Source organism: Leguminivora glycinivorella, chromosome 11 (genome assembly GCF_023078275.1).
Source record: "Leguminivora glycinivorella isolate SPB_JAAS2020 chromosome 11, LegGlyc_1.1, whole genome shotgun sequence".
Taxonomy (NCBI): Eukaryota; Metazoa; Arthropoda; class Insecta; order Lepidoptera; family Tortricidae; genus Leguminivora; species Leguminivora glycinivorella.
Window position 1 is genome coordinate 2,094,612 of NC_062981.1, and position 15,449 is coordinate 2,110,060.

General features: G+C 38.5%; 3 protein-coding genes across 4 annotated transcripts; 1 reads left to right on the forward strand and 2 right to left on the reverse strand.

Moving 5' to 3' along the window:
* Positions 1–2,123: 2,123 nt before the first annotated feature.
* Positions 2,124–6,340, reverse strand: LOC125231408 (vesicle transport through interaction with t-SNAREs homolog 1A). The gene is made up of 5 exons (XM_048136854.1): positions 6,122–6,340; positions 5,972–6,030; positions 4,107–4,224; positions 3,750–3,952; positions 2,124–3,264 (listed from the first exon to the last, which is right to left on the reverse strand). The coding sequence occupies exons 1-5, from the start codon at positions 6,213–6,215 to the stop codon at positions 3,115–3,117; spliced, it is 624 nt and encodes a 207-aa protein (XP_047992811.1). The 5' UTR covers positions 6,216–6,340; the 3' UTR covers positions 2,124–3,114.
* A 450-nt stretch (positions 6,341–6,790) lies between these two features.
* On the forward strand, positions 6,791–10,980 carry LOC125231250 (tyrosine-protein phosphatase non-receptor type 13-like). Of its 2 annotated transcripts, none has more exons than XM_048136641.1 (2): positions 6,791–7,089; positions 7,706–10,980. In XM_048136641.1, the coding sequence occupies exon 2, from the start codon at positions 7,708–7,710 to the stop codon at positions 10,873–10,875; it is 3,168 nt and encodes a 1,055-aa protein (XP_047992598.1). In that variant the 5' UTR covers positions 6,791–7,089; positions 7,706–7,707; the 3' UTR covers positions 10,876–10,980. The 2 variants fall into 2 exon arrangements, with proteins under 2 accessions (XP_047992598.1, XP_047992597.1); XM_048136640.1 differs by having other exon boundaries at positions 6,792–7,068.
* A 2,202-nt stretch (positions 10,981–13,182) lies between these two features.
* Positions 13,183–15,298, reverse strand: LOC125230818 (heat shock protein 60A-like). Its single transcript, XM_048136044.1, has one exon. The coding sequence runs from the start codon at positions 15,163–15,165 to the stop codon at positions 13,447–13,449; it is 1,719 nt and encodes a 572-aa protein (XP_047992001.1). The 5' UTR covers positions 15,166–15,298; the 3' UTR covers positions 13,183–13,446.
* Positions 15,299–15,449: the final 151 nt, after the last annotated feature.

The window sequence follows — 15,449 nt, forward strand, 5'->3', positions numbered from 1 at the left end:
TGTGAAAATTACCATTGCAAGGTTATTAATACAACAAAAAAAATATGATAAAGTGCGTAGTGATTTTTCTATGCCTTGTAATAATAAAACAAGGTTTTCCAATGATTAGAACAAAGGTAAATCATGCTGCCAGGCTATTATGTTTGCAATTTTACAAACTTTTATTATCACTTATCAACGTGGATAAGGCCTGATTTAGACGGCGTGCGAACTCGCATACGATTTTAGTTACATTGCGAGCAGTTGAGGTTACATACAATTTGCACAGCCATCAAGTACCGCAATGTAATAAAACTCGTATGCGAGTTCTCGTACCGTCTAAATGGGCCCTAAGATACCTGTCGCTCTCACACTGACATACTTACCAGAACGTGCCGGATGCGTTATCCACGTAAATAAGTGATAAAATTGCAAGCATCATAGGCTTGGTCTCAGTTAAACGGAGACATTTACGTACTTTCCCTTTTCTGTCAGCTAATAGTCTCATACCTATTTTCTGATTTTGGTTATACATATTTTAATTTCTTAGGCACTGCTGCTAGTGTAACTCTATTTTTGAATTTGACTGTCTGTATTATTTATTATATAGTGTGAAATAGTTTATTTTAGATTACTTTATGGTAATAAACACTGTACATATTATAATGCTGTGTTTTATTTCTAAATAAATCAATCAATAAAATAATCGATGGAATCAGGCGTTACTTTGCGGAAATCCATGTTAATCGTAAACTAGAACTTTCCTTTGCTAATCCGCGAATAGATAACGTGCAAGTCAATCAGTGCTAACCTGTTAATTGCATGTAAAAAATACGCAAGTAATTATAACAGGTTAGCACTGATTGACTTGCACGTTATCTATTCGCGGATTAGCAAAGGAAAGTTCTAGTTTACGATCAATCAATAAAGTTAGGTTGGAACAAATAAAAACACTGATTGGTTTAAAAGCTTTTTCACTGTTATTTCATTTCACATGATTATAATAACATAACGCACTTATAATAATATCAAGACCAATCTACATTTGTGGGTGTGTTTAGTAAAAGTCCCACTTTGTCGGTTACCATTAAGGCGAGATTTACTTGAATCTTTTTATGGATAAACTGACAAGGCGGCTTTATAGCAATCGACAAAGTGGGACTTATCCCGTGCACACTCACATTTCTTTATCTATTGACAGTCTTACATAAAACTATAGTTAAAATTAAAAACAAAATGTTCAGCAATGATGACTTTTGTTAACCCTTTCAATATAAAGTGGTGTAAAGTTTAGTTTTTTATAACCTGAAACATTAGCCGGGTCCACACAGAGCGTGGCAGGTCGCGAGGCAAACGTGCTAGGCATAGCTGGGCATTAACTCGTTAATCCGTTAATCGTTAATTAACGAAGTTAACATTTCGATTAACGGATTAACTTTTAAGTTAACTTGAAAAAATGTTAACGGACTCGTTAACTTCCGTTAAATTTCTCCGAGTCCGTTAATCGTTAATCTAGTAGGGCACAGGCGCCATCTGCGCTGCGAAAAACACGTTCTGAACGCTACTATAAAAGCCCGAAGTACGGCAAATCCTATGATTTACCGGTAAATCCTAGGTTTTACCGATATCGATTGCTAAAAGTCCGAAATATTACCTAAAAAAGTATTCTTCACGTGGATTTGCTTTTACTAACTTTGATTCGGTGAATCCTAAGCTTTACCATGGCGACTGTTGTAGTGATAGGGCAGCAAATTCGAGCCTATTTACGACCACATTCGCTTCCCTAGCCTCTACCGCCCAAAGTGCCAAAACAGTCCCGTCACCGCCAGCATCTCTCCTGATACAGCTCTTGGCAGTAGCTCAGGCGATCACTGCCTTCCACGTGCAGCCTAGAGTTCAATAGGCTAGCTGTACTTCTGCCTTTTACAGAAATATAATACGTTATAGTGGATACTGATGCAACTAAATATTTAAAGAAAAGTTTATTTATTTTCACGTGTTAACGGATTAACGATTAACTTTAACTTACGTTAAATTTGTCGAAATGTATCGCTTTAACGATTAACGAAGTTAACTTTTTTAGTAACGGATTAGCGATTAACGAAGTTAACTATTTGATTAACGGTGCCCAGCTATGGTGCTAGGTAGACGTGCCTCGCCCGAGGCAGTGCACGCGTTTTGCTCGGCTAAGCAATCTTTCTCGGACGGGACTACGTTGCCGCGCGAAGAATTGCCTCGCTCTGTGTATACCTATTGATCAATCGAGTCAAATATTAATACAATATTATTTTCGTTATACACCAGTATCTTTATTAATATATTCTAAACAGAACGTATTGTAAGGAAGGCAGAGGACTTATTTGCAAATGTAAACTTTTTCATACTTAATAACTTACTCATGATCACTGGATAAGAACATAATTATTATTTCATTTAGTTATAATATGTTATAGTTAAATGTGCCAAAAATAATAGTAGCATTTTATAGTGTTACTTTATCTATCAATGATTAAATTAGAGATCAAGAAAATAAGTGCATGTCTTTTAAAATACATCTTTTATATACAACGCCTTTACAGCTCATAGATTAAAACTAATATAGTTATATGATCGATATTATATCGACATAATTTATGTCTATTACTATACAATCCATTAATAAATAAAGCGAAGAGAAGAATATACATATTTGATATTTGAAAGGAACTAAAATATCACTAACAGTTACACAATGAAATTTCGCATTTTCGAAGATGAGATAATGCGTATTTTCTTTTTCAGCCATAAAATTGAAAAATACGAGTTTTTCGATATAGTTTTTACGCGCATCAAATCTAAGTGTTAGCACGAACAATTAACAAGGCTTCACCGGATTCTTAGCCATCTTATTAGCCAGGTCTACACAGCGAGGCACGTCTCGAGACATTGCGCGGTAAACATCCAATGCCGGCCGAGCAAAACATTGCCTCGGCCGAGGCATGTCTACATAGCACGTTCGCCTTATGTCGTGCTTCGCTCTGTCTGAACGCGGCTATTCAATAATTTCGACCTATTTTTTCTGTTCTATACAACCATTTAACCCTCACGATTTTTGACCACACATATTCTATGAAAGATGAAGCTTTATCGACAGTGTTACGTAACGTAGAAGTAAAGGCTGATACACAAGAGCACGCCGAGTACGAGGAACACCATGACGAGAACGAAGCGGTCTTGCAGCGCCCTCATGATCATAGAGTTCATCAGGCGGGAGGAGCGGTTTAGTTGCTCGTCGGTTTCACGGAGCTGGAAATAAAAAAAGTAATTAGCCGGACCCATACAGAGTGCGGCACGGCACGAGGCAAACGTCCAATCTAAACTTGCCTCGGCCGAGGCAAGTGGGTCGGACGAGTCACGTCTGCCGCGCGAGTCAATTGCCTCGCAACGTCCTTTGCTCTGTGTTGCCTGGCTAAAAAAAAAGTGTAGGAAAATATTTTATGCTTTTCTTTGCTCAATTTTTGTCAAAAGTCAAAGAAAGTGCGAATCCTGGATAAGTTGTCTAGCTAAGTTGTTGTTTGCGCCGTTGCTGTCGTTATATCACTATTGTAATGTCAATGTCCCTATGTTGCTAAATAAGTATGAGTGCTAGTAAGTGATTACCGCGGGTTTCCTTAACTGCAGCACAGTGTTTGGCATCTTAACTAGTTACTTCACAATGTTATGATAAGTTTCATGGTAGTCTAACCTAAGAATCTTAAGATATAATAGTAGTTATAAAAAAATGAACTTACCCTTCCTCTAGATCTTTCTATAGTCTCCCTCTGCAAACTCAAATCCTGCAGCACAGCGGCCCCAATCTGCTCCGTTTCTAAGACCACCCTGTAGCCTTCAGTGAGAGTCTTGCCTGTCCTTTCTAGCCTCTCTGTATTGTCTAGAAGCTTCTGTCGCTGGTCGTTTGACGTCCAGTCGTCAAAGTTCTCTTCTGCATCGGTGTCTGCAAATATTAGCAAAAATTGTTAGTTGAGCAGCAGCTTCGTCAACTTTAAACCAGTGGTCTGGAACTAGTAGACCAAGGGTCTCCAAACCCTGGCACGTGGGTGCAAATTTTAAGCAAAAAGAAAGAGATATCGGAAACATTATATACTCACATCCTCCAGCATTGTTGGTGACTGAGCGGTACTCATCGCGTACGCGCTGCAGCTCTGCCCGATATGCGGCGACACGCGACCCGGCGCTACCACGAGACTCCAACTCCAACTGCTCAAGCTGTAAACGATTTAATGTACTCGTAAATCCTAATGTAAAACCTTTTTGCTTAAGGAACATCCAAAACATATACACATTTTGAGTGAACGGGAAAAATTTTGTAGTGTAAATCATTATAAAAGTAATAGTTTAGTTTAGTTTAGTTTATTTATTTCATAATGGTAAATTACAGTATAAATTATTCTACGTTAACCTATATGAATTTACATTATGATCGTCAATTATAATAATTTGGCATGCAAAGATACAATAATATAACGTCAATAATACTCAAAAACAATAGAAATTATTAAGTTAACAATTTGTAAATGTGGTTTTCAAAACCACCGTCATTAAAAACTAAATAAATAATAAAGCACAAGTCAGATTAAAAGTCTAATAGTTAGGTATCTCATAATGATCGTCATATTAAAATGAAATTATGAGCAATTGGTAATAATAATAGTTCAAAATGTCAATTAAATTATTACAATTTTAATTCCATATATTCATCTACCGAATATAATGGATTTTTCAATAAAAAGTTCCTCAGTTGAAGTTCAAATGCTTCGTCAGAGATTTCAGTTCTTAATTCGGCGGGTAGGTGTTCGTAATAGGTAGGGCCTATCACTCGTGGATTCTTGCATGAAAGTGCCATGCGACGCGGCACTGTTCGCAGTCTTCCCGTCGATCTTATCTGTTTGCCTATAACTTCGACACGTTTGAACGTAGACAAGTTTCTTCTTACGAACATCAAAACTTGAAATATGTATAGGGAAAAGTGCGTCATTATGGAATACTTTTTAAAGAGTTCTTTGCAGTGGCACCTTTGTTCAACCCCAGCCAGTAAACGGATGGCACGTTTTTGGAGAATCAATACTCTCTTGGCACCTGTTGAATTTCCCCAAATCAGTGTACCGTATGACATCAAGGAGTGAAAGTGTGAAAAATAGACGTTTTTAAGCGACTTCCTTGATATCAAAGGTTGTAGTTTTTTCAACGCAAATATAGAACTACTCAACCTATTACAAAGCTGATCGACATGGCACTTCCAATTCAGATTCGAGTCAAGTACAAAACCCAGAAACTTTACTTCGTTACATAACGGCATTGGGCAGCTACTGATACATGGCGGTACCGTGGTGTTGCGGCCCGAGAACATCATGACATTGGATTTTGTTATGTTTAACAGTAGGCCATTTGATGAAAACCATGTCTGTAATTGGTCACAAGCTTCATTTATTCCCTCGGCCAACTGCGCGTGTGTTTTTGCCTTAACAACTACAGTGGTGTCGTCTGCAAATAACACTGAGAGTCCATTTGTGATGGCAGAGGGTAAGTCATTCACAAACAATAAAAATAGCGTATTTCCGGCCGCCGACCCTTGAGGAATGCCTAAATTAATGTAGCCAGTCTCTGAAACATGCCTCTGGCCATTTAGTGGCATCTTAACTACTTGTTGACGGTCAGACAAGAATGATGCAAGCAATTTATGTGCGGAACCATTTATGCCATACATTGCTAATTTATTTAAAAGTAGGTTATGACTAATGATGTCGAATAATAATATATGTCAATAAATTCCAAATTCATTATGAGACACTATATTTTAGTTCACGTTGTTGGAGGCTAAATGCAAGGACATTTTGTGCAATGACTATAAACCTGTTTATTTATACCCTAAGTAGGTTATCGGCCACAAATCATGAGACAGCGTGAAAGTAAAATGCATAAAGAGATAAAAACATACAATTCTATTTATACTCACAAGATCATTAGCTTCCTCGAAATTGGCTTGAATTTCTCGTGTCAACTGATCGCGATTATCTGGAAGACAATCAGTACAGTCAAACTCTGGAAATTATACACAGTCCCACATAATTACAATGCAATTTCACACAATATTTTCAAAACATACCTTCGTGGCCTAACTTCAGTCGTCCGATTTTGGATGTTATGTCTGCAGTTAGCACTGAGTACTGTTGCTCATAAGACTGAATTAACGTAGCCATATTTACTACAGCTTCTTTTTGAAATTACACGCCTTTATGTACAAATTTCAATTAATTTTCAGGAATTGCAGTAATACAAATACATCATCGATGAACACATCATGACAGCTGGATACTAAAGTTGCTACACGAAACTTAGAAAATACTGTTATACTACGAATAATTTTATTTTTGACAAGTTGTAAAATATCAAAGTTGAATATATTTTGAACTGAACATAAATACTATGACAAATTTGTGAGATTCAAAACAAAAACACGTAGTTAACTCCAATACAATGCTAAATATAGCTTTGATTTCTGCCAAATTACAAATTTGCAAATTACCACCAATTGTCAGAAAAACCAAATAGCTGGTAACCCTATCCGACAATTGCGTTTAGATACTGCATTATCATTATGACACTTTCAAATATAAAAAAAAATCTTTTTAATAATATAAATCTAAAATTAAATACACATACAAAATTCTAATATATGTTTTATAATATTATACATCTGAGAACGTAGTATTTCTTTAAAATAAATTCAAAACAGGTTCAAAATTCAACAGTTATTCTTTCTCGTTCTTTCCCATTGTACTATTGAATGCCATTTCATTTCGCACGCATGCAAAGCAAAGCAAAGCACCACCTAGCGAGTCGAGCAAGTGCATGCGACAAGTGTTGAACGCTTTGTAATTCGCTTAATCAACAAAATCAAACTAAACCGACAACTTTTCGATGTTTATGTGAAATGATTAATTTTAAAGATAATGAAAGTGAAAGGAAACAGCTACCGCAATTACCGTAAAGAACATGTGAAGTTTTGAAGGAACAATGAATCATCGGCGTTAGAAATATTTAAAAAATCAAGTAAGTTATTGTCCGTGATAGGTATGTTTTGAAATATTTGTTATTCATCTACTGTTCTCATTTTTAGCTTATTAGTCATTTTTATTGGGTTAACAATTAAAGGCAAGTTCATTAAGAATTTCTCACGTACTTTCCCTACAAGAAGTTTGTGACTTGAGGAACTTGAATATTAGACGTCTATGTGATAATGACCATTTATGGAAATCTCTCATCCATTATGCCTAGGTGGGGGCAGTAATGATCGGCAAGGTCTATTTAACATGTGTTTACGTTATTTGACTGTTATTGTAGGCTGTTAATGACCGTGTTTTTAAAATAATTGTTTGAAAGAATATTTCAATAATTATTTATCCTTTATTTATTTCTTTTCTTAGATTATTATTATTATTATTATTTGTAAAGCAGGCAGGCAGTTGTAGTAACTGATAAAGCCTGTATCCAGTTGTCGGTAGAGGTTTCAGGTGTTATGTGGAATTAGCACTGTGCTTGTCTAACTTATTCTTGAATTCGTTTACACTTTGGGCCGATATTACATCCTCCGGGAGCTGATTCCAAGCTTTTACCACTCTATTACTAAAGAAATGTCTATGAGGAAGAATGTCTATGTCTGTTACTATAATATTTTTTTTTATTACAGCCATGCTTCGAAGCTGTGACGAAGACTCAGGCCGTAGCTCCTGTTCAGCCGCTTCCATAGGCCTGAGCCCAATCATAGACAGCCGAGAAAAAGCACATTCCATAGACGCTAAATCTAGATATTCTAAAACCCATGAAGCTAGTACAAACACCGATTTGAAAGTTAGTATCCGTCCACGTAGCTACATTGATCTCATTAAATCCCCTGATGAAAGGGATCCCTTCCCGAGCTGCAGAGTATCCAAGCACAATAGAAACTCAATCTTCCAATTATTTGATAATGCGAGAATGGGTGGTCTGTCTAAAGCTCATTCCACTTTAGAAATAGGAAAAAGCTCATTAGAACAACCAAATATCTCTAATAATGCAGTATCTTTATCTTCGGTTGCTGCGGACAAAGGTATTAGAAAACAACCAACAAATTTTAGGAGAGGAAAACCTGTTCAAAGAGCTGCTTCAAGATTATACAAAGCAGAAGGAGTTAGTAAAGGGAAAGATGGATGTGTGGGGCCAGAATTCATTGTTCGGGCCTCTCAACCTGCCAAACGTGTGGATTTGACTCTCTCAGGAATCTCAGAGAAAAGGGTTATAACTGTAGTTCTTCTTAATGGACAAAAGGTAGAGGTCCTATGTGATCCTAACATAGTAACAGCGGGGCAACTCTTTGAAGCACTGGTGCACAGTGAGAAGTATGAGCATAATTTCATGCTTGGGATTGCCATCCTCATAGGTGGCGACTTTGTCTTCCTACCTGATGACTATAAAATTAAGAAGATTGCCCCAGAAGCTTGGCATAAGACTGGTAATAAGAAGAAGTTCGTTGACGAAGAAATTGCCTTAACAGTTTTCTTGAGGATAAAATTCTTTTTACCCACAAACATAGCTAGGAACATTCAAGGCGGGGAATGGAGACACAGAGTATATTTACAATTGAGAAGAGCAACTGTGGAGGGGCAATTAACATCTGTGATGCAGAATCTCATATTATTAGCAGGGTATGCTTTACACATAGAGTTTGGAGAGTTCTCCTATAGAGAACATGGGTCGGCAGATTACTTTTTACTGGAACATTATCTACCAGAAACTGTCATTACTAATGACATGGCTGATGTTAAGTTGAAGATGAAAAGGGCGCATGAATCTAGACGAGGATTGGACCGAAACAAAGCAATTATAAACTTCATAACACTGGCACAGACATTTAGAGACTATGGTGCGCATTTTTACTCAGCAATATGGGCGACAAGGGATGGATTTTGTCGCGATGTGTGGCTCTCTATTGGACCAAGAGGCGTGACGCTTTATTCTAGAAGCAGCCACATGTCTGACGAATCAGGAACACCAAACCGCATAGTTCTTCAAAGCCTGCCTTGGCATCATATACACACATTCTATTACAACAAAAAGAGTCTGTACATAATGCCCAACTCACACTCAGGCCTATCAAAAATCGGCGTCAAATACAAACTAAAAATGACTGACAATAAAAGTTACTTTACATTCTGGTTAGCATCATTGCATCACAGGTTATATTTAAAGCTGTATGCAAAAGAGGACTTCATCAATTATTTATCAGATGAACTGAGCTGCCCTTTGAATAAGGATGGTACTCCCAAGAAAGCCGAATGCAGTAATTACGAAGACAGTTATAACTTAGCTGTAAGAAACCAATTACGAACCAGGAGACCAGTTAAGCGTAGGTTTAGAGTAGATATTTTTGGAGAAAAGAAAACTCAAGATAAGGAAAACGCGAAACCTAACACAGAAGAATTATTGAGGAGGATACTCTCTCCTCAACCCAGTGAAGAGAATTTAACAAATTGCTCGAACCAGGGAAACACATCCAATGATGGATTCTCTTCTTCCGAAAGCAGCTTGCCAAGAAGACGAGGAGTCAAAATGGGCACGCGAGTATTCAATGGAATGAAGTCTGTTGTAGACAAACCAAATCGCAGACCAGAAAGTCTCGTAAGAGCAGATTGCGATGTAACGACCACTCAGAGTGACTCTGATGACTTGGAACTGAGGCAACACTGCAATGTGAATAGTATGAAGCTGTTGCCAGAGAGACAGTACCATCAAGAACTGACGCACACAGCAACAGCTTACGTACTTGAATCCCCTAAGGTTTATCCCGATGCATTCAACTACAATGCAGCTAACGATTCTTGCATGAACACTTCTCTATTCGAAAAACTAGATAATATGGAATGTGTTCAAGGTGAAAGAATTTTTGTAACAGCTTCTCTAGAAAGGGATGAAATGAACGCCTTGGGATTGCAAGTGGCTGAGGGCTCTGATGGCAATGTTTACATCAAATCTATCACTTCTGGTGGCCCAGCTGATTTATGTAGGAAACTTCTACCGGGAGACCAAATTATATCGGTTAACGGACAAACTTTACTAAACGTAAAGTACGACAAAGCATTAGCAATGCTACAATCGGCACCGAAAGTTGTAGAACTGATTGTTCTACAAAACTCGAAGAAGAATTCCACAATGGACTGCAAGTTTGATATTACGGGTATGTCGGAAAAACCAAGAGTTAGTAAAGCAGAAATAGTTAACAGCACGGTTGCTCTGGATGGAGACATAACAGACGACGAATTACTTAACGAAGAAGCATTAAAGACAATTTACGCTTTAATAAAACTGACGAAAGAAAAAGTAATAAGTAGAATGCAGGACAAGGCGAGCCGACAAAATACACCCATAAAAAGTAACCTACAAAAATGTTTCTCTGAGATAAAAGTGTACGAAGAATCCGACATAGGAAATTACTCTTCTCAAGAAAGTACTCCCCAGAAAAGAGGCACGAAGTTCAATACATGGAGAGGCCAAATACCGAACGGTAGACCGAAGCGAAGACCGCTAAGCATGAGTATACCCGCCGATGTCAATTTAGACTTAGATAACCACATGAAAAACTCATTACCATCCATCCAGTCGTCTGTGGATAGTTTAGACAAGTCTGTGAAGAGTTCTTCGTCGAAAAACGTAGCGCTGCCAAGGAACTATGGTCTTGGGAGGAGATGGCTGGGTCCTGTCAGGTACCCAGTAACTCCTTGCAAGAACAACCCCACCGAGAGTGCAATACCAGATGACAATGTTGTTCGAAGACATTTTATATACGGCGCAGGGGATTCAGACGAGGATCAGATATTTTTATAAACTTTTACCTTTTTAGAACAATGTAAGATACAAGTATTTAATACGTATTATTGAATGTTATCAATAGATCTAAGGAGACAAATTAATAAATGCCATTTATTTTTATGATGCCTTTATTTTCTTTTTACCCAACATAAACAAATAATTGAAATAATTCATGAAATTTGACGAAGATGTTAATTCAATACAACAGAAGTGCGTGCTGATGGCTCATCAAAATTACAAAGAAACAATACTTACTCATTGTCGTATGCGAACTCTCTCTACGCAAAAACTAAAAAAATCCAAGCGCAGCGAATGTTTTGCACTTCAAGTCTTAAATAAGTATTAATAGTAAGTTTAACAATGCGACAGACTAAACAACGAAGTTTTTATGTGAAAATGTCGTTGAATAACAATTTGAATAAATTATGTAACGTGTATTCCTCCTTCCCACACTGCTATTGCAAGCCGAGTCGGTGTTAAAGTCATACAATGGAATTATAGTTATTTGTTACAAGTGAGCGAGTGAAACGAGCAAGTGAAAGGATAATCCTGAACTTGCGAGTTTTTTTAACACACGAGAAGTCTCGTTTTTCAATTCCACACTCGGCGTTAAAATACAACTTTGCCCCCTTGTAGGTATAACAAATAACTATTATTACTAGATTCACCTACTTTTATCAATTTTAAAACAGTTAATTTGACTTTATTCAAGGTCAAATTACTTTACCCACTAGTGGATAAAATGCGTTTTTACCCGCTGGACAAAACACGTGTTTCCGAGCTAGTGAGGGGAAAAATATTTAAGAATCTGATTTGGTTTAAATGCTCAGTAGTACAACTTTAGAAATACTTTATGTTGACTATCCCACGAATTGACAATAATTAACTTTTAACTTCATAACGAACTTGTTTTCAGTTCCACTTTTTCGACTACTCGCTACGCTCGATGTTCAATTTTGGGGGTAGATAAGTTTAGTACAGGAGCAGTGATATGATCATATGACATACAGTACCTCGTCCGTGAAGGATACCAGTCTTTTTAAAACTGTATTAATAAGAAAGGGACGAGTAGTTTATCCCGCGGGCGCCAACGACGGTTGCGGCATACACGTGCTAATCATAACATAATCAGTAGAGTAGAAAATTAGAAATCTTAATATTAGCTCTACGGGTAGGAGGTACTTTAGCAAATTTGCTCCCTACATTGAGTGATCTAATTCGGTGCAAAAATTACTTTATATCTTCCTGCACGCTATTTTCTAACACATCACTTTTTATCGCATATTATCGCTATTTTTATGACTTCGTGATATTACTGTATGTAGGTAGGCGCAGTACCATATCGTGAATACTACGCCACATATATATGTGGCACAAATTATCTTACTAAGTTATCCCCCCTACTTAAAAGTGAACGATGAACGTTGATAAGAGATATCGTGGGTATGTATTGTAAATGTTATGCAACACGCGATAGGTACTTTTCAGTCTGTATAAATACTTAGCTTCGCCCGTGGATTTATCTACTTGGAATGGGAATAAACTTATTTATATTTTCATCTTTCGTATATGGGACTCGCTACTCTGTTCGCATAGATGGCGCTTTTTTTTTTAGAATTCTAAAACAATAACTTTACACAACTAGGTATTTAATTAGGGATTTATCTAACCCGATAATTTTTATTTAGAATTTTCGGCAAGATTCTTCGTAATTATTATTATATTACGATAAGATAATAACTGAGTAGTATAACTGGATATCTCTGCAAGTGACAAAGTTCACTTTCGCTTTTAGCTGGTAGAAACTGCAGTAACAGGTTATGGTACTTATGGTAGAGTTATACTTCCGTGTATGGTAGCAAGCCACTGATCGTTATTCTATTGACATAAGGTCTAAAATTAGTTTAACTGTTATGGTTTTTGCATTAACTGTTATGTTCTTTTCTTAAATAAAAATATTAATTTACTATATAAGACATATATTCATTAATATTTCGCACCTTCAGAATTGTACCGACCTAATGTTCATAAAACTTGTATGAGTTTTAGGTCGGTACAATTCTAAGTGCGTTTTCACATTATCCGATCCGATATCGGATGTAGGACCGATATCCTATACATTACAGGTGCCATCTTGGATTTTTTCCATTGAAATCCTTCCGACATCCGATATCGGATCGGATAATGTGAAAACGGACTAAAGGTGCGATTTGTTCAGACTGTATTTGTTGCCATTGGTTCCATTCTAATAAGAAACCTGGGAACTCAACCTTATTGTGACACTTATTAAAACAGGCAAAAATAAGGAATAAAACAAATCAATAACATTTTTGATAACATTATTTTTTATTAAAAATAACACCGCTCAAGTTCTCAAGCTAAAATTAAAACTAAATAAATCTAAAGACAGAAAATTGTCTTTCTACATTTGTAACACAATCAGACTCTCATAAAAAAAAATATTCATTCAATTTCACTTCACATTTGTATAACATTCAGACTACGATATTTCAATACCTTAACAAGGGTGATGCACTATTAAGTCCTTTTACACAATAAATGCATTGGTTAAATTGTAAAGGCGGTTTACATCATGCCTCCCATACCTCCCATGCCGCCCATGCCTCCCATACCAGCCATCGGGTTGGGTTCCTTCTCAGTGGGGATGTCGCAGATGACTGCCTCGGCTGTGGTCAATAGGGATGCTACTCCACTGGCATCAGTGAGGGCTGTTCTTACAACCTTGGTGGGGTCAATGATTCCCTTTTCAATCATGTTAACATATTCATTGTTGAGCGCATCATATCCGAATTCAGGTCCCAAGTCCTCAACTTTGGCAACAACTACAGATCCATCAATGCCAGCATTGCGGGCAATGGTCATGCATGGCATTCTTAGGGCCTTCTTGATAATTTCAACTCCTGTGGACTGGTCACTGTTGGCAGTTTTGAGGGACTCTAGGGTAGGGATGCACCTGAGGAGAGCAGATCCACCTCCGGGAACAATACCCTCCTCGACGGCCGCGCGTGTGGCGTTGAGGGCGTCAGTGACGCGGTCCTTCTTCTCATTGACCTCAACCTCGCTGGAGCCTCCAACATGGAGAACAGCGACGCCAGAGGCGAGGCGCGCCAGGCGCTCTTGCAGCTTCTCCTTCTCATACTCTGAAGTAGTCTCAGCAATCTGGTCACGAATCTGCTCAGCCCTTCTGTCAATGTCAGATTTCTTGCCCTTTCCTTTCAGAAGAAGGGTATCATCCTTAGTAATAGTGACTTCACCTACCTGTCCAAGGTCTGAAAGCTGCACATCTTCAAGCTTGATGAGATTGGCGTCATCTCCGAACACAACACCACCAGCAGCAATGGCCATGTCACTGAGGGTAGCCTTGCGGTTGTCTCCGAAACCGGGAGCTTTGACAGCTGCTACCTGCAGGCCAATCTTCAGTCTGTTCACAACCAAAGTTGACAGCGCCTCACCATCAACATCTTCAGCAACAATGACCAGAGGCTTCCTCTGCTGGTTAGCCAGTTCCAGGGCGGGGATGATTGTCTGCACATTGCTGATTTTCTTCTCAGAGAACAAGACTAGAGCATCCTGGAACTCAACTTTAGCCCCCTTGGAAGAGTTGATGAAATATGGTGAAATGTATCCTCTGTCGAATTTCATACCTTCAATGACTTCGAGTTCGTCAGTGAGGGTCTTGCCGTCCTTGACGGTGATGACTCCGTCCTTGCCGACGCGCTTCATGGCGTCGGAGATGAGCTGGCCGATGGCGGTGTCGCCGTTGGCGGAGATGGTCGCGACCTGCGCGATCTCCTCGGGAGTGGTCACCGGCTTCGACATCGACTTCAGCTTGTCCTTGACCGCGTCGACCGCCAGCATCACGCCGCGCCTGATCTCAATAGGATTCGCACCCTTTGAGATTTTTTCGAAGCCCTCCTTCGCGATCGCGCGCGCGAGTACTGTGGCGGTCGTGGTACCATCGCCGGCCTCCTCGTTGGTGTTATTGGCTACGTTCTGCACTAGTTTTGCGCCGATGTTCTGGAATTTGTCTTTCAGTTCTACTCCCTTAGCAACTGTCACGCCGTCTTTGGTTATTTTCGGAGAGCCCCACGATTGTTCCAAAATGACGTTTCGGCCTTTCGGGCCCATTGTGACTGCAACGGCGTCGGCTAGGACATCCACACCTTGCAGCATGAGGGCTCTTACATCAGCACCGAATCTCACATCTTTGGCATAAAATCTGGCGTTTTGGTGACATTTGTTTAAAGAGATGGAATGGCGAACAACTCGAGGTAATCGCAACATTTTGAAGTGATATAAATGCGAATATAACGTTTAAATAAAGGGTGCAAACCTTTACTTCTCGAAGTTTCTCACTGGGATCGCAAAACGTGATGGACCGCCGGTTCTAGGTTACCTCTGCGAATGAATGAAACAAAATTAACAAAATGCTGTGATGTAATGAGTGAATGAACTGAAAATCAAAGACAAAAGACGTACGAGTGAATGACATTCAATCCAATAGTTATGTTGGCAGCATTGTGGATTATAAAGCAATAACATGGGTAAGATCCGGTTTGAAACCGAAT